The sequence below is a fragment of the Hyaena hyaena genome, unplaced genomic scaffold (genome assembly GCF_003009895.1).
Source record: "Hyaena hyaena isolate Hyena2069 unplaced genomic scaffold, ASM300989v1 scaffold_303, whole genome shotgun sequence".
NCBI classification, from domain to species: Eukaryota; Metazoa; Chordata; class Mammalia; order Carnivora; family Hyaenidae; genus Hyaena; species Hyaena hyaena.
This window is the reverse complement of record NW_024080934.1, coordinates 546,743-573,212: the sequence shown is the minus strand read 5'-3', so window position 1 is coordinate 573,212 and position 26,470 is coordinate 546,743. Positions and strand designations below refer to the sequence as shown.

The window sequence follows — 26,470 nt, the reverse complement described above, 5'->3', positions numbered from 1 at the left end:
TGACTTGTCTGCTGACTGCATTGAGTACATTAGCTCATTTTTACAAATGAGCTATATATATCCCTATATATAAACCTACATTGTTTTACCCATTTCATGAATAAGTATCAGGGAGATTCAACAACTAGAGAGAGTCACATAGCTAAGAAGTGGTAAAACTAGAATTCAGACCTAGGTCTGCTAATTCGGGGCCCAGGCCCTTAACTGTTAAACCACATATACACACTGTCTGGCTCAGTTACTCCAAAACAAGGGTAACACGTGCCTTGTCTTACTTTTGGAGTTGGAAACTGTGGTTTGGTAGCCCCTAAGTAATTTTGAGCAATCTAAAATATTGAACATAAAGGTGTACTATAAGGAAAATAGGTAAGTACCAAAAATTTTGTAATATATAGTTGCACAAATCATCTGAAAGAAACATTTTACTTTTAAGCCGTCTTTCAAGAACCTTCATATTACTTACTTATTTAATTTGGGCCATTTAGGTCAAAAGGCATAATTCTGCTTCTTTTATATTCCCTTCACTGATACTCTCCTTGCCTCTTCCGAAAATTCAGGTGGCTCACTGCCGCTTCCATTTTGTGTACCCAATGTAACAAGATCTTCCACAATGAAAGAGCCCTCAGATACCTCACTTCTACCTTAAAATGGACTCTATTAAGAGGGGTGGCCCCAAAGAAGATAAGATAATACTCTGAGGAGCAAGGTACATGTGAGGTGCCATCTTTTCTAGTGAAGAACTACATGAAGCAGGGGTTGAGATCACATGACCTAACCCTAAAGACAGTGGCATTATAATGTATTGGTAGGAATGTGAGCTTGGGTTACTACTGGTAAAGTTAGGATTAGAACTCAGTTCTCCTTACTCCAGGTACCACATTCAAGATGTCTCATTCATAAAGTCTTGTGGTCTGGAAAGTTTTCAGTCCAGTATCCTTTTACAAATTTGGAAAAGGAGTGCTGTGTACTAAAGTAAAAGAATTATGTCTGTGGAGCATGTGACTTTTGATCTTGGGATTGTGAGTTCATGCCCCACTTTGGGTATAGAAATTACTTAAAAATAAAATCTTGAAGGGGCGCCTGGGTGGCTTAGTCGGTTAAGCGTCCGACTTTCGCTTAGGTCATGACCTCGCGGTTCGTGGGTTCGAGCCCCGCCTTGGGCTCTGTGCTGACTGCCAGCTCGGAGCCTGGAGCCTGTTTCAGTCTGTGACTCCCTCTCTCTCTGACCCTCCCCTGCTCACGCTGTCTCTCTCTTTCTCCTAGAAATAAATAAAATATTTTAAAAAATTAAAAAATAAATAAATAAAATAAAATCTTAAAAAATTTATGAATTTTAAATACTTTATTTGATTAAACTCTTTTATTTAAATAGATTGCCTAAACTTCAGTGAAGTCAGTAGTGGAAGATGATTCATGAAAAAAGTGGGAAAGTTATGTATTCACAATGAAATCTTCCCTTCCTATAGAAAATCCAAGTATTTGTAGTAAGGTCTTGGAAAGGAAGATTGTGGAGATAATTTGTATGCCACTTACAAGGCAGAGTAAGTAGCTAATGACTAAAAATGTTACCTTACTTACCTTAGTTAATTTGCAGGGGTTTAGCCTTCATTAAAGAGGTGTTTCTGGGGGTGCCTGAGTGGCTCAGTGGGTTAAGTGTCCAACTTCAGCTCAGGTCATGATCTCACGGTTCGTGGGTTTGAGCCCCACATCAGGCTCTGTGCTGACAGCTAGCTCAGAGCCTGGAGCCTGCTCCGATTCTGTGTCTCCCCCTTTCTCTGACCCTCCCCTGCTCTCGCTCTCTCTCTCTCTCTCTCTCTCTCAGAAACAAATTAAAAAAAAAAAAAAGAAGTCTTTCTGCCTTTTTAACTTTTTTTAGTTTATTTATTTATTTTGAAGACAGTGGGGTCAGAGAGAGAAAGGGAGACAGAGAGAGAATCCCAAGCAGGCTCTGCACCAACAGTGCAGAGCCCAGTGCGAGGCTTGAACTGTAAGATCATGACCTGAGCTGAAATTAAAAGTCAGATGCTTACCCGACAGAGCCATCCAGGTGCCCCTATTCCTGCTTTTTTAAACACTGAACTTAAAAGTGTGCTAGAAGATAGTGACCACTATGGGGGTTCAAACTTTCCAGGTGTTTATACTAGATATAATGTTCTATTTTTCAGAAATGAATGAGAATTTTCCATCAGAACAGACTAGTGCTCAGTTTACTTATTTTTTTCTTATGTTTGTAAAATATCCTAATTTTATGGATTACTTTTATATCAGTGGACTATTAATTTAAATAGTTTTTATTTCCTTTTAAGAGCATTAGATTGCTCATTCATTTATTTGGCAAATATTTATGGAAGCCCTACTGTATGTGAGACAGTGTCCTGTCACTGGGCATATAGCAATGAACAAAACAACAAAGGCCTCTGCTTTCAAGGAGGAGGAAACAGAGAAACTTAATATGTAAAATAAATAACTTGTCAGTTAGTGATATGATTTGTGAAGAAAAATAAAGCAGAAAAGGGAGGTAGGGAGTGTTAAGGAGGGAAGATTTCAACTTTAAAATATTACTACGGTGTTTTCTTGCTTTTAATCTTGTATATAATCCCAAGGTTGAGCCCTAAGTATTATATTTTCAGGTAGATTGTAGTCTGAGAGAGAAGAGATCTAAGAACTCATGGCAGGATACAGAGTTTTATTACCATGCCTCTGCAAATGGCTGATCAACTATTAGAATTTCATATGCTGCTTATGAAGCAAAAGCAAATAAGCAATCATTAGTATTTCAGCAAATGTGATCATCTTTAGTAAAAATATGCTTAGTAAATGAGATTTAATAATGAAAACAACAAAGTAATTCCTTGACGTAACCGGGAATATATATACTTCACTGTAGTTTCTTTAAGCAGATGATCATTCCCTTTTTTTTGAAAATAAAATAGAAACAAAAATAAAATTTTTGTCCCACAAGAGTATATAGTGAGATGCTAGTTATACCATGTAAGTTAACATTTACCCTTTTCTTTACCTAAAGCCTTTTCCACTTTTGCCTGCCAAGGAAACTGTTCTGCCATTTGTATTCTCCTTCTCTTCATTTATTATATAAGTTCATGGGGCGCCCGGGTGGCGTAGTTGGTTAAGCGTCCGACTTTCGCTCGGGTCATGATCTCGCGGTTCGTGGGTTCGAGCCCTGCGTCGGGCTCTGTGCTGACTGCCAGCTCAGAGCCTGGAGCCTGTTTCAGTCTGTGACTCCCTCTCTCTCTGACCCTCCCCTGCTCACGCTCTCTCTCTCTCTCTCCTAGAAATAAATAAAACATTAAAAAAAAAAAATATTATATAAGTTCATTAGCTGCTCTTTATAGTCTATTTTTACTATTTATTTGAACCACTTTGTCCAGTAACCCTAATCTTTTAAATTCCTGAACAAATTTTACTATCTTTCACTGATATTTTTTTGCTACAGGGCTATTTCCAAGGCCTCCAGGCCTTTGTATCCTTCCCCTTTGTTTTTTATATACATTTATCACCTGGTGTTTATATTCTGCTTCAAGGTTGTTAAAAAAAAAAACAAACCAGTATTCATGGTACTTGTTGAAGATTGTGAGAAACACTTTATTCAGGGGGGCCCATGTAGGGACCATTGCGTTGGGGGCTTGCAGTAGAGGAGAAAGATTGAACTTTATTCTAAATACAAGATGTTGGTAAATAGGAATTTATAGTCAAGTAGTCAAACATACTAAGAGGAGACATCAAAGGTAAGGTGAGAAGCGGATTCTGTCTAAACCAACCTACCAGGATTCTTGCCGAAGGCAGGCCTGGGTGATCAGACATCACCTGGGGGTTATGGATGATATAGAAGCTGATAAGACACTGAGAATGATCATATACTGAGGATGGGGGCTCTCCTGCTAAACTGACTTAACAAGGTTCTTGTTAAAACTGGATTTTATAAGGAAGTGCACAGATTGACCTAGGAGAAGGTTCAGAAGCCTAACTAAGGTTTGAACAAGCAAAGAACCTTCCTTTGTCAGTGCCTTAATACGCTTTTTTTTTTAGATCTTCCTTCTCCGTCACCTCAGTTTTCTTTGTATCCTTTTTACATTCTTCCTTTGATCCTTAGTTATCGGGACATTTCCAAGGTCTCTACTTCAAAGATCTATCACTAGGACTTTGCACTTTTTGTCCCAATATAAACCTATTTCTTTTTTTTTTTTTAACTATTTTAAGAGGACTACCTTTTTGCTTCATTTTTATCATAATTATTCAGTATTTTTCTAAATAGCAGACTGAAATGAGATGATTCAGAAGCTTGAAACTAAAGGCATGCATAAGCTTTTTTTTAAATTTCTGAGAGAGACAGACAGACAGTGTGAGCAGGGGAGGGTCAGAGAGAGAGAGAGAGAAAGATACAGAATCTGAAGCATGCTCCAGGGTCTGAGCTGGCTGTCAGCACAGAGCCCAATGTGGGGCTCAAACCCACGAACCGTGACATCATGACCTGAGCCGAAGTTGGATGCTTAACGTACTGAGCCACCCAGGCTCCCCAGGCATGCATAAATTATTTTAAAAGTAACAAAAGAAGCTGCATTCTCATTTTAAACTTTTTGTAAATTGTATACTTTATTAAATAAATTAAAATAATGAACTGTCAGTAATACAATATGACTTTTCCTAAGTGGCAAAAGTATAAATTCATTTTTTAAATTGCATATAGCTTTGTGCCAATAAAGATACACTCAAGAGTAGATATTCTTAGAAATCTACATACATAGTCATGGGGATGATAAGTCAAGATTTGAGAAATTTTTTAAATGGTTTGGTTTAAAGTAATTTATGCTCATTAGAAGTTTTAGAATATTTGAAAGTGATAGAGCAAATTTTATTTTATTTTTTGAGGGGTTTTTTTGTTGTTTTTTTATTTATTTCTGAGAGACAGAGAGAGGACAGCATGAGCAAGGGAGGATCAGAGAGAGAGGGAGACACAGAATCTGAAACAAGCTTGAGTCTCTGAGCTAGCTGTCAGCACAGAGCCTGATGTGGGGCTCGAACCCACAAACTGTGAGATCATGACCTGAGTTGAAGTCAGCTGCCCAACCGTTGACTGAGCTACCCAGGCGCCCCAAAAGTGATAGAGTAAATTTTAAACCACCCATAATGCCATCACCATGAGACGTCACCATTTGTTGTTATGCTCTTCCATTGCAGAGATCATGGTGTGCGTGTCCATGTTTATTTCTTAACAAAATTAGAATGTTATTTATACAGTGTTTTATCTTGTTTTTTTCCATCCATTATCATACCGTGAACATTCTCCCATCTTAATATTTGTAGCAACTTGATTTTTTTAATGACTATATGATATTTCATTATATAGCACCCCCTACTGTTGAACACTTAGGTTGTTTTGAGCACATTTACTTGATCATGATTAACTCTTGATTATAAGATCTGTTATTAACTCAATAGCTTTTTGGAAAAATTATACATTAAACATGCATATGGAATAGAAGACACATCTTTTTTCAAATTTTTTTAATGTTTTTTATTTATTTTTGAGAGACAAGAGAGTGACAGCACGAGCAGGGGAGGGTCAGAGAGAGGGAGACACAGAATCCAAAACAGGCTCCCGGCCCTGAGCTAGCTGTCAGCACAGAGCCCGATGTGGGGCTCGAACCCATGAACCATGAGATCATGACCTGAGCTGAAGTTGGACACTTAACCAACTGAGCCACCCAGGTGCCCCAAAAGACACATCTTAATTTTGGGAATATTGAAAGGCCAAAATATGAGTCTTGAAAGAAAGGAAACAATTTGTTATTTCATATATGTTATGAGGAATGTCTGTAAGACTAAATGTTAGACTACATCTCTGATTATTTATTTAGAGTGTATTATAGAAAGGCCAGGTGATATATAGACTGTCAATAAAACAAGGACAGACATGATACCAGCCCTTCGAGAGGATTTTATAAAAGGAAATAGAAATAAGTGATGATAATGCGCTGTGATAGGTAATAAAATCGGAGAGTATAAGAAGAATAGACAGTTTAGATTTGGAAGAATCCAGAGCACTTTCTGTGTAGCATTGAAGCTATCTGATAGAAGAATAGAAGTTGGGAGGAAACTTCATGGACAGAGGCTCAAAGGTGACAGGACTGACCCCACTGGAAACAGTGGCCTAGCTGAAAATAGCTGGAGTTATAAGGTGGCACTAAGTGCTGCAGAGAGATTGCGTGAGCTAAGAATCAAATGATAGCCATCGGATATGGTAGCTGGGGATATAAATGGCTTCAAGAGCATTGTCAGGGGAAGCTGATTTGAGATAAATTGAAGATCCAGAGGTAACTAAGTAGAAGCCTTACATGGAATCTTTTCTTTTGAAGAATTTTTACATGAAAAGAGTGAAGAAACTTACACATAACTGTAGAGGGTCAAGAGAGACCAGCACCGCTTGTAAGCTGAAGAGAAATACTCAGTTGAGAAAGAAAAATTAGAGATTCAAAAAAAGATGACTAGGGTCGCCTGGGTGGCTCAGTTGCTTAAGCATCCAACTTCAGCTCAGGTCATGATGTCATGGTTCATGAATTCAAGCCCCACATCAGGCTCCACACTTACCTGACTGTGTAGAGCCTGCTTGGGATTCTTCCTTTCTCTCAATCTCTCTCTCTCTCTGCCCCTCTCCCATTTTCGTACTCTCTCTCCCTCTCAAAATGAATAAACTTAAGAAAAATGAAAGAAAAAGAGATAGCTACTGCAGCAGGTTAAAGAAGCAAGAGAGAAATGGTCAGGGAGTTTCTTCCAGGTGGCAGTAGTAGCTTTAAGCTATCGTCAGTATATCCTATACTTTGGGATTAGAAGAAAGATGAAATCTTTATGTGTATACATCGTTTAAGCAGAAGGCAGGCGATTGAGGGGAGGCACTTGAAGACAAAGCGAAAGGTTTGGAACAGTTTTTGAGGGGAATGGGAGAGAGGTGATAAAGGGCTTCACAGAAATCAAGAACTAATCTACGGAGATATGAGAATAGAGAAGTTACACGATAGTATCCATTCAGGGTTTGAGGCTCTGTTGGACAGTAAAGTGGAAAGGAGAGGATCATTATGAGGCAATGCTGTGTATTTTTTAACCTCGGTTTTTAAAAAGTACTGATTACAGTGATGGTTACATGTCTCTGAATATAATAAAAACTGCTGAATTGTACGCTTTAAATGGGTGAATTGTATGGCATTTAATTATATTACAATAAAGCTATTATATATTTAAAGAACTGGTTGAAAAATAAGTATTGTTAGTCTTTTAAATAGTACATTTTTTCTATTTTAGAAATAAGTGATCACTTTCTTGTTTATTTTAACCTGCACCTTCTTGGGTACGGCTGTTTTTCCAGTCGCTGGGTGAGTCGGAGCGCCACAGCGCAGCGCAGGAAAGACCGCCTTCGCCAGCATTCTGAGCACATCGGATTGGACAACGACCTGAGGGAGGTATGTGGGCTACCTTCCCAGGATGCCTCCATGCAAGAGCCATGAACTTGGCTTACTCAGCTCAGCAGTTGTCATTGTGCAAGTTCTTCTGCTTTCTTTTACAGAATGGTTCACTTTTAGTTTAAAATAGTAATCCTTTTATACTGACTTTAAAAGAACACCTTCCCCCCCGCCATTTTTGTAATTTTAATACACCTAAAATAAGACTCTAAAACAAGTCTCTCTGTGTACCACATCAAATAAAGGCTAAGTTTAGGATAAATTTTTGGTCAGTATGTCTCCTGTAGGGAAAAAAGTATACATGAAACATATTTTAAGTTTCAAGCATAATTTAAACTTAGTAAGTAAAGATGCATTTCCTTGTGCTTTATCCCGGGCTTGCTGACACCAGTTTGTAAAGTGTTTAGAAATTATTTTTGAATTAAGATCTTTATGCTTTATTTGCACTACTTGAAAGTATAAGCGTTGTTATACATTTGAATAATTATAAGAAAGTTTTGGTTATTGTGATTTAAAAAAATGCAGTCTGAAGATCTGTTAACTATTTCCTAAGCTCAGATGTGTGGAAATAAAGCAGAAAACATCATTCCAAATATATATTGCTTTTTTGTTGAAATGTTCATACATTTATGATTTTAAACATGTTCTTAAAAATTGAAGCATAATCTGTCTAGCGCGTTTCTTTGTGCTATCATATTTTCTTCTTTCCCTTCCCTTCTGCTGTGACTTTATCATATGCTCATATGCATGCACGTTTTGCTGGTCTTTTTCTCCCTATCCTTTTTTTTTTTTATTTTTTTGCTTTTATGTCATTGGTACTTCCATCCTCTTAGCCTTCCGGGGAACTTTTGGTCTGTCAGAACTCCATGGCATTCTGGGAGTGGGATCAGGGTCCACCTCCTCCTGCACGACTTCCTAAAAAATCCTTCTCTGAGTGCTGCCTGGTATGTTCTTTGTGTGAAAGTGCTTTGCAGATGTTCCTGAATCTTGTGTTTGATGTCCCTGAATGATCCACATGTGTGTGTGCACGTAGCTCTAGAGCACATCACATCACCTTGTGACGTGAATTGTCAGCCCCACCACTTTCCTCTCCACTTCCTGTTGTGTTTGGTACCTTTTCTTGGTGGTGTATGCTAACACGAGTAATTCTCTACTCTCGGCAGGTAAAACTGATTATTCATATTCTTTTTTTTTTTTTTTAAGTTTTTTATTTCTGAGAGAGAGAGAGCGTGAGCAGGGGAGGGTCAGAGAGAGAGGGAGACACAGAATCTGAAGCAGGCTCCAGGCTCTGAGCTGGCAGTCAGCACAGAGCCCGACGCGGGGCTCGAACCCACGAACCATGAGATCTGGACCTGAGCCGAGGTCAGATGCTTAACCCACTGATCCACCCAGGCATCCCTGATTATTCAGATTCTTATTAGTGGTATTTTGACAGATAAAGGGGGAGTTGTGGAGGGACCAGACGTACCACATTGTTCTTCAAAGGAGAAATACATTAAATGTTCAAATTTCCTTTTATTTAAGTATTTTGCAGAAATGCAGATATAATTCATTTCTGAACAGCTTTCTTTTCTGGCTGGGTTATATCTCCGCAGTGTTTTATTTTTATTTATTTATTTTTTCCTATTTCATTTTTAAAATTTTTTTTATTTTTTATTTTTTTACAAATAGTTTATTGTCAAGTTGGCTTCCATAGAACACCCAGTGCTCATCCCCACAAGTGCCCCCCTCCGTGGCCATCCCCCCCCCCCCCCCCACATCCATCAGTCCTCAGTTTTTGTCAGCATTCAAGAGTCTCTCATGGTTTGCCTCTCCCCCTTTCCCCCACTATTTCCCCCCTTCTTCTCCCCCTTGGTCCTCTGTTAAGTTCCTCCTAATCCTCCTATACGTGCAAACATATGATATTTGTCCTTCTCTGCCTGCCTTATTTCGCTCAGCATAACACCCTCAAGTTCCATCCATGTTGCTACACATGGCCAGATTTCTCCGCAGTGTTTTAATGAACCCTTCCTGTTTTTTTCAGGGATCTTTTTTTGTTGTCGTCCTGGTTTGGGTTTTTTATTGTTTTAGTTTGAAACGTATTTTCTTTATTCCTAGCCTATGTTTTATGGGATCAGAAAAGCAGATCATCAGTATAGGATCTTAGTTCTAAGACCTTGAGGTCACCTTGTCCAATATTACATGAAGTCCAAGAGACTTGTCCAAAGCTAAATAGACACACAAAGGCAGGGCTGGGCCTACAGCCCAGGACTGCTCATAGCCAAACTGGTGCTCTTCCCAGTAACCCCGTATGCTAGGTTGCACTCACCAGCTGCACACCTGAGGGCAGGAAGAACTTAGGACTCCTGGTTTGTTGGTCTTGGCTTTCACAGAAATGAAGAAGAACATAGTAGAAATCTCAGAAGAAATTTTAAAGAAGAAATAAAATGAACTTCTTACAAAAACATTCCTTGTGAGAGATTTCTCTTTCTTCTCCGTTTTTCACCTTAAAGGACATCTTTTCCTTCAGCTGCCCCAAAGAAAATTACATTTTTATCCTCACTTGTTTACTATAAATGCAAGTGCTCTATTTTTGCAATAAACGGAGGCAGCATCCCTTCTCGAAGAGAGGAAGGGCCTCCTGCCGCCCCCTGCATCCTCTTTGTGCTTGTCAGAGGAGTGCTGCTCCTTCCATGGCTTCCCCAGAGATGCTTAGGAGAAGACTGGGCCCTGTGGCATTCGCTGTTGGCTGATAATCATATTGCCCTACATGTGCCGTGTACTTGGTAAATATGGCCAAAGGGTAGCCCCGTTCTAGCTGTTTTCATTTGTAAAATAGAACATACACTTTAACAGTGCTTAATTCTTAATCCAGTTATTTACTTAGTAACCTACTTATTCATATATTTTTGAAAAAAGAGAAATGCCAAGACCCGTTTCTAGTCTCTTGCCTGACTGTGTTCCTCACTCCTTCTAGCCAGTGTTTCTTCCTAAGCTAAGGCTGAATCTTTCCTCTTCTTGAGGAGTGAGTCACAGTAGTTCTCTCTGCGTTTGTACAAGTCCTAAAGGTCGAAGAACAGACTGGGGAGAAACAACCCCTTTAACATTTGCTGGTTAACATTTGTTTTTACCAGCCTTTATCTCTGATTTGTAATAATCCACGTAATATCTATACCACCTGGAATGCAGGTGTTATATAATTCTTATATAGAATCTCTGCCTTAAACCATGAGAGACTCTTGAATGCTGACAAAAACTGAGGACTGATGGATGTGGGGGGGAGGGGGGGATGGGCATGAAGGAGGGCACTTTGGGGATGAGCACTGAGTGTTATGTAGAAACTAATTTGACAATAAACTATTTGTAAAAAAAAAAAAAAAAAAAAAGAATCTCTGCCTTATACCTCAGGGGGGTTTTCTGAAGCTTTTCATTGCCTGAATTTATTTATTTGAAAACTAACCTTCAGGATGTTCTGATAGACCTTATTACCCTAACTTCGCTGATGGTGATAGTTGTCTCTCATTTTCAATTTTCCCTCTTTCTTTGACCCTCTAAAAAAGACTTGAAGCCAAAAGTATATACCCAAGTATTATGGAAACTAAATTCTTATAGTGTTCATTTTTTTAAAAATTTTTCCTTAAAATGATTGCACTGGCCAGGAAACATTTTCTGTTTATAATAGCAGGTACACTGATCAGTTGAATCCCTAATTAGTGGGATTTTTTTTTTTTAATTTGTAGAAGATTTAGCAGATTATTTTTCTTAAAGTATTTTAAATGTACAAACTCCCTTTTATTTAAAGAATGCAAAGGATTTTACACATCTTCTTTATAATATCAAATTCTTCCCTTAAGATAGTAAAGATAGATTTCACATATGTGCCTGTGGGAGGATGTGCCGGCTTACGCTCGCTCTCTCTCCTCTCAACGCACTGGCTAGTTTTACTATATGACTTAGAGTAGTTATTCTCAAAAAATGGTCCTAAGAAACTTGGACTTTGCGGAGATTCTGCCCTGTGGTCCTGATGCAAATGTTAAGTATATGGATGAGCTTTTGCAGGTGGCACAGAAAGAAGGATACCAGGTGTCCTGTGTTAATCACCCATAGTGATTTCTTTTTCTTCTGGACCCTCACTAACTAAAGCTCAAGAGTAATGGACTGGATTTCTCTGGTTCTCTCTGAGCCCTCACTTCCTCTGAAAGTAATATGTTTCCACTTTCTCTTGATTTCGTGGAACAAGGCAAGGAAGGGGGGATGTAGAAAACATGTTCAGAGTGAGTTCATAGTCTTTCTTGTGAGGTATGGGGGAATATCTTGTGCCCATTTTGCAAATAAGCAAATATGCCTGAAGCTATAAAATTAGTTGCAACCAAGTTCTAGAGCTCCTGATTTTACTGTTGTAACTTGATTAACAGCAAAGGGTTGGGTTGGAGAGCACTGCCCAAGGTAGAAGTATGTTCAGTCTCCATCTGTGAGGAGAGGAGGAAACCAGTGATCTGAAAACCTTGGATTAGTAATCCAGAAACCCCAATTTTTTTCATCCCCATCATGCTCCTGACTAAGAATAAACTAGAAGAGATTAGATTCCATCGTATTATGATGTGTTTTAACCTGATGGGGTTTCTGTCACCCTCATTGTCACAGGGGTTAACAATTAGGAGGTGAAGGGAGTACACATGTCCTCTGCTTTTTGGTGCTGCTAAAACTTGAATTGCTATTGCATGAATACACTTAGGGCCTTTTTTGCATCTTGTTTTTTCTACACTTATTTGTATAATGTTAAGAAAGGAGTATTTGAAGTTTATGTATTAAAAATGCTCTTTAATTTTTAGAAATATATGCAAGAGGCACGAAGTTTAGGAAAAAACCTGAGGCAACCCAAATTGTCAGACCTCTCACCTGCAGTGATTGCACAGACCAACTGCAAATTCGTAGAAGGCTTATTAAAAGAATGTAGAATGAAGGTATGTATTATTCACCGATGCAAGACAGTGTGCACTCATGTTCATTCCGTGTGAGAGGCTAAGATGAGCTGAATCCGCTCTCATTTGAGCCTGTAGCTTTCCTAGAAGAAAACTTTCCCCGGGGTATAACCTTGTGTACTCTTTACTGAGGTCATGAACCTTCACGGGTCCTATATTGCCCACAGAATCAGTGACATGAGAGCCCTGCACAGTTTCTCCCACCTTTTCAGCCACTGCTTTTTTCTTCTCCAACCTGAACAGGATAGTAAGCCAGTCAGAAGTTATGTCAGAAACGTGGTCATCCTCTGTGAGAGGCAACACAGTTTTTGTGTAGAACCTTGTCTGTGCCCATCATGTATATATACCCATGCGGAAGAAGGCTTTAGCTATAGTGTAGATTTTTATATATTTTTAAAAAAATTTTTAATGTTTATTTATTTTGGGGAGACAGAGTGGGGGAGGGGGAGTCAGAGAGAGAGGGAGACACAGAATCCACAGCAGGCTCCACGCTCTGAGCTGTCAGCACAGAGCCCGACGCAAGGTTTGAACCCATGAAGCGCAAGATCATGACCTGGGCTGAAGTCAGACACTCAACCAACTGAGCCACCCAGGTGCCCCTGGGTTTGTGTATATTAACACACTAGTCCCTTCAGTGTTCATCAAAGGTGGTAATACAAACTGACAAAATTCAGGACATCATTTTAGCCAAGAATTTTTTTCTGTTATTTGACAGTCATTTCTAGAATACCTTCTTTGTATTAAGTAAATAACACTATTTCCAGTATCAGCATACAGGGTTGAATCAGAGAGACAAGGTTCCCACCTAAAGGAACTAGGTTCTCTCTCACTTTACACATTTTATGAGTGCAGCTGAGACTGATGTAAATTAGACTGCTTGATACTGATTTCCATTTCCTTTTTATTTTCTGGCACAGACTCATGAGCAGAGACAAGATAAAAGAGGAAAAGAGAAAGGAAAAAGAGGCCTGATTCATGCACAAATTAGGGAGTTCTGAGTAATTTAGAGTTGCCTGTTTGTGTTGTGGTTTTTGCCTAAATGCAAACACCTAAGCTAACTGCAGGTACCTTCAGTCTCCCAAAGTGCAGGGGCATTGGGGACTTAGTTGCAGTGGCTGGATGGGTTTCAGGTTCTTCCCAAAGTGATGAAAAATCTACAGTTAGAAGTATAATGAAGGTAGGGGGGTCTGGTTCAGTAGGTGGAGTGTGCCACTCTCAACCTCGGGGTTGTAGGTTCAAGCCCCACCTTGGGTGTAAAGCTTATTAAAAATAAAATCTGAAGAAAAAAAGTGTAATCAAGGGAACCCAGGTCTCTGATCCAGTAGTTGACTTGTTGGGTTTTTACTTCACTGCTGGGATAATACTTGTGATCACATGTGATGTTCTCAGACAAAACGCATGTTGGTGGAGAAGATGGGACACGAAGCAGTGGAACTAGGCCATGGAGAAGCCAACATAACTGGCTTGGAGGAGAACACCTTGATCGCCAGTCTCTGTGACCTACTAGAAAGGATCTGGAGCCATGGCTTGCAGATTAAGCAGGTAACGGTCTCAGGAGGTCCTGGTGACGTGGCTGCTTAGGAACCCTGTCAAGAACTGTCACAAGGAGAAAAAGATATAAAAATTAAAGGATATGTTCCTTTGTCACAGGATGACTAGAAATGCACCATAGGCTTTTTAGTTCCAGAAAAATAAAATAAAACCCATGATTAAGGGGTGGTTTGGGGGCTCTTTCCTGGTAAGCAGAGAAGGATAAAATACCACGTTTACTGTAGAGGCTGTATCCCCTGTTGATTCCATTAAGTGTCTGCTTCGTCACTGCGAGAAAAACTGTTAGCCAGAATTAACTTTCTTTACCATTTTAAGTTATTTAGTTATTCAGGGTACAAAAAATCAAATAGTTTCTTTGTTTTTGTCACTCTTTATCTCCTGTTCTGATTGTTTTCTGTTGTGGGCATGTTCTTTCTTCCTCCCCTTTTCTCTTTCTCCTGGCTTGTTTTCTTCCATAGTTGGCATTCCATACATACAAACATATTTTGCATATGGATATACACAAATACATTCTGTGCTGCTAGAGCCTTTTAATCCTGTGGTTACTAGTGTGGCCAGTGTAGACAGTCCTAAACATACAACTAAGTAATGACCTTGCTGAAGTTCAGAAATCCATGCCTGTATTTCTGGCCGTCTCTTTAGCTGCCCTTCCCCAGGCTGTTGCTCATCTTCTCAGTGAGGCAAAGGATGACCCTCATTTCACAAGGAGTGAGTTGCTCAGAATATCACCCAGCTGAGAATGGATAAGCTTGGATCAATGGTTTTGATAAATTATTTTTTTATTAATTAGTTCTTATAAAATGAAAAATTTTTTAAACCTTGTAATTTCAGGGGAAGTCAGCTTTGTGGTCACATTTAATTCAGTTTCAGGACAGAGAAGAGAAACAAGAGCACCTTGCAGAATCACCAGGTGAGAGTTCGTTGGTTTGATTGTTTCTACAGAACTGGCAACATTGGACCATATGAAGAATCAATACCATACGGCTTTGTCTTTTTTTTTTTTTAAACATTCATTTTTGAGAGAGAGATAGAGTGCGAGTGGAGGAGGGACAGAGAGAGAGGGAGACACAGAATCTGAAGCAGGCTCCAGGCTCTGAGTTGTCAGCACAGAGCCCAACATGGGGCTCAAATCCACATCATGAGATCATGACCTGAGCCGAAGTGGGACACTTAACCAACTGAGCCACCCAAGCTCGCCCATACGGCTTTGTCTTTACCTCTCTCTCTGTCAGTCTGAAACTTACCCATCTTCCTAGCAGTGAGGTAAAGCAGAAGGAGCAGTTATTTCTTACTAGTTTTGAAACCTGGGGAAAGTCACTTGACCTTTCTGATCTTTGTCCACAAGACAGGGAAAATAATATTAAGCTGTATAAGACTATAATGCTGATTAAATGAGAAAACATGTGAAAACCCTTAACGAATTGTAAAGGATCATACAAGTATACCTTACTCTCACCACTGTTAGGTTGTAGTGTATATTGGGCATTTTTCCGTAAACTGTTATAACCATCATTAATAGTCTTTCAGAGAAAAAACATGTATATATGTCTCAAAAGTTCTTCAGGAGTCAGATTTCTTCTTCAGTTTACAACAAGACATAACATGTTAGAAATGTTATTATACTTTAGCTAATTAGAGCTGTATAGGGTTCCTAGATATTCTGTCTTCAGTGTATTTTTCTTTATGTAAAATGACCATCTATTTCACAAAAAGTAGAAGTAATGGTAGAAATCCAGTAAGGATAAAATGTTTTATACTAAATCAGCTATTTGGGAACCTTTTCTAAAATTATGGATTATCTGGGATGCCTGGGTGCCTCAGTTAGTTAAGCATGTGACTTCAGTTCAGCTCATGATCTTGCAGTTCATGGGTTCAAGCCCTGCGTGGGGCTCTCTGCTATTAGCACAGAGCCTGCTTCAGATCTCTGTCCCCCTCTCCCTTTGCCCCTCCCCTGCTCATGCTCTTTCTCTCTCAAAAATAAGCCAAAAAAATTAAGTTATGGATTATTTTAAACATTCAGAAATGTTAAAAAAAGGTTTTTAAAAATTAATAAGCCAACCAGCAGCTTAAGAAAGCATTGCAAATATGGAAACATACCCTATTTCCATTCTCTTCATTGCAGTACTACCCTAAATGTGGTGTTTATTGTTGGATACCTAGGTTTTTTATTTTGTTTTATATTTTTAATGTTTATTTATTTTTGAGAGAGAGAGAGACGGAGAGACATAGCACAAGTGGGGAAAAGGCAGGGAGAGAGGGAGACACAGTCTCTGAGCTGTCAGCACAGACCCCGATGCGGGCCTTGAACTCATGAACCATAAGATCATGACCTGAGCCGAAGTCCGATGCTTAACTGAGCCACCAGGAAACCTAGTTTTCAAATGTGTTTAATGGGACAGCTAGGAATATGAGTTTGATACTATATATTATCCTGGAGCTCCACTAAATAGAATATCAAGGTTCTGATGTCCTAAGATGTAACTGTAATTGTAAAGATTGAGATTAAGTTTAAAAACATTCCGTAGTGTCCATCTCCTTTGCCCTTTTTTCTCTTGAAAAAGTAAAAATGCAGGGCACTGGGATGGCTCAGTCGGTTGAGCATCCAACTTCAGCTCAGATCAAGATATCACAGTTTGTGGGTTCAAGCCCTGCATCTGGCTCTGTGCTGACAGCTCAGCTTGGAGCCTGCTTCTGATTCTGTATCTCTCTCTCTGCCCCTCCCCCACTCACATTTTGTCTCTGTCTCTCAAAAAAAAAATGTTAAAAAACGTAAAAAGAAAAAAAAAGAGAAAGTAAAAATGCATGGGTGTATGCCCTGAAACAGTCTCTAACAGTTACCTGTGTTCGTAGAAAATTTAGCTCTTCAGACTGTAAAACTATAACCAAGGTAGCTTACCCTTCTTAGAAAAAATAAATTCCTAGGAAGAAATAGCCCTTTGTAGGATGAAATGTTGGAGAACTGAGGTCAGTTCAAGTCAGGGAGATGGAAGCATTTGGCTTTTGCAAAACGAGGCATGTGAGAATGTCCACCTGTTAGAGCCAGCAGCTGCCCGGCACCACCAGCAGCTTCATGGCTGTGGCTGCTCAAATGTTGGGTGGTTGAGGTGGAGACCGGAGACTCAGCTGTTTACAGAGGCCTTTTATTAGTCAGTGGTGGGACCAGCAAAACTCTCAAGTCCAGGCTAAAAAGTATCAAGTGTGTCAAAGCCTCATGTAGTCACTATTTGTGCTATGCTGTCAAGCGTTGATGAAGGGCTAGTGATAAGAGAATGAAAAAAAATCTACATATTTTACTGATCCTAAGTAGGACTAATGTAAGCTATGTAGCTTTTGAAATCAAACTTATTGTCTGTTAGGAGGCGTATATTTTATTATAAATATTGCTCTAACACTTCTGATGATTCAGCGCATGATGCTAGGATTTTAAAATACGACAGTGTGAAATATATATGAAAACATTAGTTTAAAAACAAAATACTTCTTTATTGAGAAGCAATGTGTTCTAATTATACAGAAATTAGCAGTTTATTTATTTATTTTTTTTAATATTTTTACTTATTTCTAGGAGAGAGAGAGAGACAGCGTGAACAGGGGAGGGTCAGAGAGAGAGGGAGTCACAGACTGAAACAGGCTCCAGGCTCTCAGCTGGCAGTCAGCACAGAGCCCGACGCGGAGCCTGAACCCACGAACTGTGAGATCATGACCTAAGTGAAAGTCGGACGCTCAACCGACTAAGCCACCCAGGCGCCCCTGAAATTAGCAGTTTATTGACTTTTTTGCTTTTAAATCTGGGTGAGGTTTTTTCCCCCCAGAATTACTTTTTGTTTACCAACTGTTAAGCATCCTGATAATGGCAGTAAACAGACTACACATTTCATATTAAGGAGTGATCCTCCATGTACTTAGAGATTCACAATAGGTTTGAACACTTCTCTTAATAGCATTGAGCCAGGATGAGACTCAATGATCGATACTGTTCCTTCAGAAGCAACACTAAATGGGAGTCAGAGACATTGTAAGGGAAGCAGAAGAATAGAAAAAGTCTGTCTTAGCAAGAAGACCATAGCAGAGTAGATCCTCTTAATTTTTTAAAAATAGCCTTTATTTTTTATAGCAGTTTTAGGTTCATGGCAGTAGTGGGCACACAATACAGAGACTTCCCATATACTCACCACCCCCACATACACAAGCCTCCCCCATTATCAGCACCCCTAACATAGTGGTACTTTTCTTATAGTTGATGAACCTACATTGACAGATTATTACCCAACATCCTTAGTTTAGGTTCACTCTTGGTTTTGTACATATTATGGGTTTAAACAAATGTAAAGTGACATGGATCCACCATTATAGTATCATATAGTGTTCTTTTGCCACCCTAATATTCTCTGTGCTCCACTTATTTACTCCTCTGTTTCCTTACTAACTGCTGGCAGCTACTGACCCTTTTATTTTCTCCATAGTTTTGCCTTGTCCAGAATGCCATGTAGTTAAGTATCATGTGGTATGTAGTATATTTTCAGATTGGCTTCTTTCACTTAGTAATACACATTTTAAGTTTCTTTCATGTCTTTCAGACTGTCTTAATTTTGACCTAATTAAATTTTGCAGTGCCAAATCACTGCACCTAGTAGTTTGAGGTCCTATTTCAGAGAAAGGATCTCAGGATGCAATTGATCCTAGAAAGAAGACTGTTCTTGACATATTACTCAAAAGTCTCTGTCTTTAAAAATATTGGCTAATTTGGGGCACCTGGGTGGCTCAGTCAATTGGGCGTCCGACTTTGGCTCAGGTCATGATCACACGGTTCATGGATTCAAGCCCTGCATAGGAGGGCTCTGTGCTGACAGCTAGCTTGGAGCCTGGGGCCTGTCTTCAGATTCTGTGTCTCCCTCTCTCTCTAAACCTCCCCTGCTCATGCTGTCTCTCTCTGTCTCTTAGAAATAGATTTTTAAAAAGCATTTAAAAATATATTGGCTAATTAAAATTTTTAAAAATGTGGCCAGCTTAGGGGCTCCTGGGTGGCTCAGTCAGTTGAGTGTCCAACTCTTGATTTCAGCTCATATCATGATCCTAGGGTTATGGGATCAAGCCCTACATTTGGCTCTGCACTGAGTGTGGACCCTGCTTGAGATTCTCTCTCTCTCCCCCTGACCCTCTCCCATACTTGTGCTTCTCTCTCTTTCTCTAAAATTAAAAAATTTTTTTTAAATCTTGGCTGGTTTAGACATAGATGATGTTCTTAAAACTTGCATCTTTAGACAAGATTCCACTAAACTTAAAGTGGATTTTTCAATCATTTGGCAAGTAGTAGAGTCAGATGCAGAAGAGGGTGAAAATACTGCTTTTAAATGGTCATTCTGGGTCTAGCCAAGAATTTTGAGCCACTCTTCAATCATCTTATCTTCATCAAAAGTTCTCTATTAGGGGTGCCTAGCTGGCTCAGTCAGTAGAGCCTGTAGCTCTTGATCTCAGGGTCATAAGTTCAAGCCCCACGCTGGGCGCAGAGCTCACTTAAAAATAAAGATTTCAGTGCACCTGGGTGACTCAGTCAGTTAAGCAATCAGCCTCAGCTCAGGTCATGATCTCCCAGTTTGTGAGTTCAAGCCCCGCATTAAGCTCTGTACTGACAGCTCGGAGCCTGGTGGCTCCTTCAGATTCTGTGTCTCCCTCTCCCTCTTCCCCTCCTCTGCTCACACTCTTGTCTCTCTCTCTCTCAAAAATAAATAAACATTAAAAAAAAAAAATTTAAGATTTCTATTAATTACTTACTTGCCTGTAGACTGTAGATGGTTTTATAAAAATAATATATACAGTCTCTACCCTCTACAAACTTGCTGCCTATGTCATAGCTTTGATTCAGGCAGATATAGAAAAGGAATTCCTATGGCTAAATAGTAAATCCACAGTGTTTATATTGAAGGAGAAAGTGTCCTATTACATTTGAGTGTGTTGAATTAAGAAATAGTAATGTATACATTTAAATACTGTATAAATTTCTCTTCTGGAGTAGACTTCACAGAAACCTTAGAATTTAGATTTCTAGATAAAATATGTGGCTTTGCTCATTAACTCCTATCTGTTTTCTGTGTACAGGTTTCTAAACTCTTCCCTCCAAAGTCACTAATATTGTATTGGTTTCCTAGGGCTACAGCAATAAAGTACCACAACTTGGCTAGCTTACACAGCAGTCTTACATTTCTGGAGGCTAACAGCCCAAAAATCAAAGTGTTAGCTGTTGGTGGTCCCTTCTGAAAGTTATCAAGGGAAATCTGTCCCATGCCCCTCTCCTAGCTTCTGGTCATCTCAGAAATTTCTTAGCCTTTAAGTGGTATATTCAATGTATCATACATCATCTTTTCTCTACTTGTGTCTATCTCTGTATCCAAATTTCCCTTTGATAAGGACACTAGTCACATTGATTTAGGGCACATCCTAATGACCTCAAATTGATCGTCTACAAAGACCCTATTTCCAAAGAAGGTCAGATTCACAGGTCCTGGGAGTTAGAACTTCTACACCTTCTTGAGGGATATAATTCAAAACATAACAGCTACTGTTGCTGACTTACCATGTCATCCTCTAATTATGTGATTGCAGATTAGTCATAAATCTCTCTCTCCAGCCCTAGTCCCTACACAGTCATCTTTGATGGCCCAGTATGACCTCAAATCCAGCACATCTTAAAACAAACTGTCTCAGCCCCTCTCCCTCCTGTCCCTGTTTGGCTTTCTCCCTTCTCTCTGTATTATTTAATGGCATCAGCACTCTTCTCTCAATCAAGCTTAGCAGTAGAAAGTCATCTGTAATGTACAGAAAACCCAATGGATGTGACATTAAAACATTCTGCCCCTTTTCATGAATGCATACAATGGGCAGGTTTCTTGACCTCTTTGAGCCTCAGTTTCTTAATTTACAAAATTAACATTAACAGGGGAAGGGGACTTGTTGGGATGAGCACTGGGTGTTATATGTAAACCAACTTGACAATAAACTATTTAAGAAAAAAAATTAAGATGAACAAATCCAAAGGAAAGTAATAATTTGATGAGATAATATATATTAAATCATTTTATATTTATACTTAATATTGTTTTTTTTTTATTTCTTTTAATGTTTTCTATTTATTTCTGAGAGAGAGAGACAGCATGAACAGGGGAGGGTCAGAGAGAGAAGGAGACACAGAATCTGAAATAGACTCCAGGCTCTGAGCTGTCAGCACAGAGCCCGATGCAGGGCTCGAACCCACGAACTGTGAGATCATGACCTGAGCTGAAGTCAGATGCTTAACCAACTGAGCCACCCAGGCACCCCTATTGTTTTTGACTCTTGAGTCTTATTCACTTTTTTTAAACTTTTTTACTTTTATTAAAGGTTTTGACAGAACTTCATAAAATATCATGAAATTCTATTTGCTATACAATATACATCTACTTCTGAGTAGGAGACATATGTCATTACAGCAACCATTTTAATGTGTAAAAGAATTCTGAATTCTTACTATAAGTATTTGGCTAAAATAAGAAACATCTTTGCGGGGCGCCTGGGTGGCTTAGTCGGTTAAGCGTCCGACTTTCGCTTAGGTCATGAGCTCGCGGTTCATGGGTTCGAGCCCCGCGTCGGGCTCTGTGCTGACTGCCAGCTCAGAGCCTGGAGCCTGTTTCAGTCTGTGACTCCCTCTCTCTCTGACCTTCCCCTGCTCACGCTGTCTCTCTCTCTCTCTCCTAGAAATAAATAAAAAAACATTTAAAAAAAAAAAAAAAGAAACATCTTTGCAATAAAACTGACAGTGTAGCTTAAGTAAGATTTCAGAAATGTCTCCTGGAAAAAGTGAGAATGTTTCCTTTTGCCATATAAACTCTAAACAGTTACAGTTAAGGTGCAATAAATTAGATAAAGCTAGAAAGAAACATCATGTTTCTAGAAAAGAACAGCATGTAACATGGACTTCCTCCATGTCAAAGTGACAGCTGCTGAATGGCAATGACTTATTATACACAGGAATAATAGAATATGTTCTTCAGAAGGAAATGATACTGCAAGATCATTCTGATAAATCTTTTATTGAATAACTTCAGCGAACATCACCACCGAATGGGTAGAGGCAGTTTATAGGACATTAAAGGATTCCTTTATATTTTGATACCCTCCTTAAATGTAGACACAAATCAAATATAAACACACTTGTAAAACTGTGATTCTCTTAAACATGTTTACTACCACACCCAGCTACTCGGTGACATTTGGATGCAAAAGTTTATCTCATGCTAATCTGGACAAAACCAGGGTGGAGACTCTGATTTGAAGGCTTAACAGACATGCCCGCCAGTGGGCTTCTGCTGCTGCTGCTTCCAGATACTGCCACTTAGGTTTTTGTTTTCAGCTAAAGGACTGCGTATTTATAATGGTTTCCTAGTGGCCTCTGAAGACACAGAAATCTTTTTTTTTTTTTTTGGTGAAGGCTGAGGGTCTGATTTCACAGCAGCTAGAGCAGAATCTCCTGAAGTCACTTCCAAAGTATTACGTTTGGATTTAGGTTTCTTCTTTTCAACTGGGGATTTGACCTTCTCATCTTTCTTTTTGATTTCCTTCACTTTGTTTTTTCTCATGGTGAAGTCTTCATCATTCTCTTCACTCTCACTAAAATCAGAGTCATCCTCACACTCTTCACCGGTTACAAAGTCGGGTTCAGAGTCGTCAGCACTGTCGGCATGACTGCCTTCCAAAAGAATCTTCTCTGTTGTACCACAGCCTTTGATGCTGCTTTTCTTTTCCTTTGCACACTAGGGAAATCATATTCCTCAGTAATCTTATTCAAATCTAAATAATCACTGGCTATACTGCAGTTGGAGATATGAGGGGCCTTACTCATTGTTTCAGTTTCACTGCCTTCACGTTTTTCAGTGCTTTTATCTCGAGTCTCTTCCACATCAATGGTGACTGATAAAGCTTCACTGATAAAGCTAAAGTCTTGCTGGTAGAGCTTGTCACCTAAAGTCATCCCCTTTTTAGGGGTTTTTCTCTTGCAGTGAAATGTCTTCTTTCTGGAGATTCTTCAGTTTAGGTTTCCTTGTTTCTAGTTTCAACTCCTTTGGTGGTGGTCTGGGTTTCTTATTTAAAGGTTCAGTTGCAGAAAAAAAGTCATCATCACTGTCAGAGTCCTAAAACTATGAGTAATGACTGGATTCTTATGCCTCACGCACCATGGTCCCCTCCCAAGCTGAAAATCTGCAGCTTTCAAGTTCTTGTTGGCAGCCATGGCCGAGTCCTGTTCCCTTTCTACATCAAGTCATTCGTTCTGTGTTTGCTGCCGCTGTACATTTCCCCTCTGTTCTCACCGGCTGCCACTCTTAGTTCATCCATAAGCTGGCCTTTGGAATAACTTGTAGCTCATTTCCCTTGCTTCTCTTATACCATCATACTCTCATTTACTTCTCTTATACCATCATACTCCCACTGTAGCTAACTAATAAAAAGCACTCAGGAGCACAGTATTCTTTTTAGAATCCTTCCCCCCTTCCTAGGAGTTCTGCAGATTTCTAATTTGTCATTTAAGGCTCTGCCACCTGGCCCGAAATAGTCTCATCTTCCTCCCTGAGTATTTATTGGGCATGTATGTTGGGCCTCTGCTAGGCCCTCTGGGTATTCTACGAAAAAGATATGACTGAGCCTCAAGGCATATAGTTTAACAGTAATAGAAACATTAAATTATGCTAAGTTTATGTCAGATGTTCAGTTTTACAAGTCCTGATAGAGAGAGGGAACCACATCTAACAGTGTACCTTAGAAAGAGACAATATTCAGGAAAGATTTCACAAAGAGGTAAAATTAAAGCTAAATTTCACTTATTGAGAACTTACTTTGTGCCAGGTAGTATTCTAAGTGCTTTGTATCTATCTGAGTAAGGTAGGTATTGTTACTGACCCCAGTTTGCAGATGAGAAAACAGACTGTAGAGAAGTAAAATTACTCACCCAAAGTCAAGGAGCTGTTAAGTTCTCTGTAGGGTTTGAGAATGCCATGTTCTTAACTGTTAAGCTGTAGTCCTCTCAATCTAACATTCTAAATAGGCTGGGGACACCTGGGTGGCTCAGTCAGTTGAACGTCCGACTCTTGATTTCAGCTCAGGTCCTGATCCCAGGGTCATGGGATCAAGCCCTACATCAGGTTTTGTGCTAAGTGTGGAACCTGCTTGGGATTAATGTTTTTCTCTCTCACCCTCCCTCCCTCCCTTCCTCTGCCCCTCTCCTCTGCTCTTTTGTGAGCTCTTTCTCTCTCTTAAAAAAAAAAAAAAAATGCTAAATAGGCTATAAATACGGAGAAGAATACAGAAGTGTTAAAGGGTGAGCTGAAAACTAACAGATTGCATGGAGAAATTGAAAAATACATCGTATGTATAAGAAACATCGATTAGCAAAGAGTAGAGAATATAGGATTCCAAAATAGGATTCCTAGAAAAGCTTAGGCCTCTGACTGCTCTTATTGAGGATGCTGCTGCTTTTTTAAATGTCAACCTCCTTTTTTATTAGGTCTCTCCCCTGTTCTCTGCTTCCCAGAGGCATGATTCTTTCTTGTTGTCATGTCTCCCTCTAGCCAAGTTGCTGATTATGGTTTCAGTTCGGTTTTCTGCCTCGTGATCTCTCTCTTTTCAACCTGTTTCCTACCACTGGTATGGCCCTCTCTCATGCTGTCTAATCATCTGGAATGTGCAAGCATTCTCTAAGGTGTGCTTTTATTAACAACACACTTAAATAGTGATATTCTCAGTCAGGAAGACTAACATAGCACATTCCCTGCAAGTCTCTGGAACAGTTTCCTTGGTGTCTGTTACCTCCTAGGAATCCAGATAAAGTAGCATTTTCAGTGACCCATTGGAAACTCCCTCCTGAAACTGCCATGACAAATGACCTGGTAATGGAAGGCCCCGAAAAGAACTGCCTTTAGGTTGGCCTGGCCACAGTCTCTTCATCCTGGCAGCCCCATCAGTGCTCATTCATACCTGCCAAGTATCAGCCTAGCCTCTTTCACTAGGTGCCAAAACATGCAGATCTGAATACAACAAAATGTTTAGTGCCAGCTTCAAATATATCTGTGTGTTTCCTCATGTACCCTAGTCCCCACAACCTAGAATGAATCTAAAAACTGGGAAAATATACGTTTAATATATAGTAAAACCCACATCTTATATTCCAGTGTTACCCATGTATTTGCTAAGTGTGATACTGCAATTTAGTTTTCGTTTACAGATAGTAAAACAGAGATAAAGGACACAGAACTCCACAGCATCCCATTTAAAGTGAGATTGAGCACTCCCAACCACAATACATTAGCCATCAGTTGCTTGCTTAGCTATTGCTATATAAGAGAGTAATCTTCCTTCTTTTATAAATGTTAACCATTCAAGCTCCAAAGAGAGTGACTCATGAACATTATACTTCTAAATGCCCATGTAGATTACTCACTGATATATATACTGTAGTTTGGATTCTGAACTTGGAAGTAGAAACTTATCAGACTAGATAGCCCAGACTCTTAGATGTTCCTTTCTTTTTTTTAATGTTTATTTATTTTTAGAGAGAGAGAGAGAGCAAGGTAGGAGCAGAGAGAGAGAGAATATCAAGCAGGCTCTGTGTTCACAAACTGTAAGATTGTGACTGGAGCCAAAATCAAGAGTCAAGACACTCAATTGATTGAGCCACCCAGGTGCCCCTAGATTTTCCTTTCTGTTTAATTTTGTTTTAAGTTTGTTTATTTTGAGAGAGAGTGGAGGAGGGGCAGAGAGAGAGAATCCCAAGCAGTCTCCATGCTGATAGTGCAAAGCCCAATGCGGGGCTTGAACTCTTGAACTGTGAGGTCATGACCTGAGCCAAAGTTTGACACTTAACCAATAGAGCCACCCAGGTGCCCCTGGATTTTCCTTTTTGGTTTTTTTTTTTTTTTTAATGTTTATTTATTATGTTGAGAGAGAGAGACAGAGTGTGAGCATGGGAAGGGCAGAGAGAGAGGGAGACACAGAATCCAAGGCAGGCTCCAGGCTCTGAGCTGTCAGCACAGAACTGGACACAGGGCTCGAACTCAGGAACCGTGAGATCATGACCTGAGCTGAAGTCTTGCCCTGACCTGAGCTTAACCGACTGAGCCACCCAGGCACCCCAGATTTTCTTTTCTAAACACTCACAGTATAAGGAAACTATGTGATTGCAGTGTATGAGCCCAGATATGATTCATATACTTAGTAGCTTAACTTATAGCCATTGCTTTCTTATAATTATCCTGAGCTATTAGAATGAATAACTTTAGCCAATGACTATTCCTTATGACCAAAAGTTACACATATTGCATTATTTGCTAAGTGGGTTTTTAAGATTCATTTTAAATTTCCAAATATGTTGATTAGAGAGAAAATAGCTGTTTTTCTGTATAGTAAAGTAGCAGCATTCAAGGAAAAAAATTTCGAGCTTTTTTTTTGTCCTTAAAATTTGTTCTT

The 26,470-nt window shown here is 39.4% G+C and overlaps 1 protein-coding gene and 1 pseudogene across 2 annotated transcripts in view; one reads left to right on the top strand and one right to left on the bottom strand.

Moving 5' to 3' along the window:
* DENND5B (DENN domain containing 5B) overlaps positions 1-26,470 on the top strand; it is a 194,993-nt gene that overhangs the window by 124,645 nt on the left and 43,878 nt on the right. For both annotated transcript variants that reach the window (XM_039247677.1, XM_039247676.1), the window contains 4 exons: positions 7,379-7,472; positions 12,284-12,415; positions 13,823-13,975; positions 14,816-14,894. In XM_039247677.1, the coding sequence (XP_039103608.1) occupies positions 7,379-7,472; positions 12,284-12,415; positions 13,823-13,975; positions 14,816-14,894 (458 nt within the window). The remainder of the gene's footprint in view (positions 1-7,378; positions 7,473-12,283; positions 12,416-13,822; positions 13,976-14,815; positions 14,895-26,470) is intronic.
* On the bottom strand, positions 22,214-23,347 carry LOC120242162 (annotated as a pseudogene).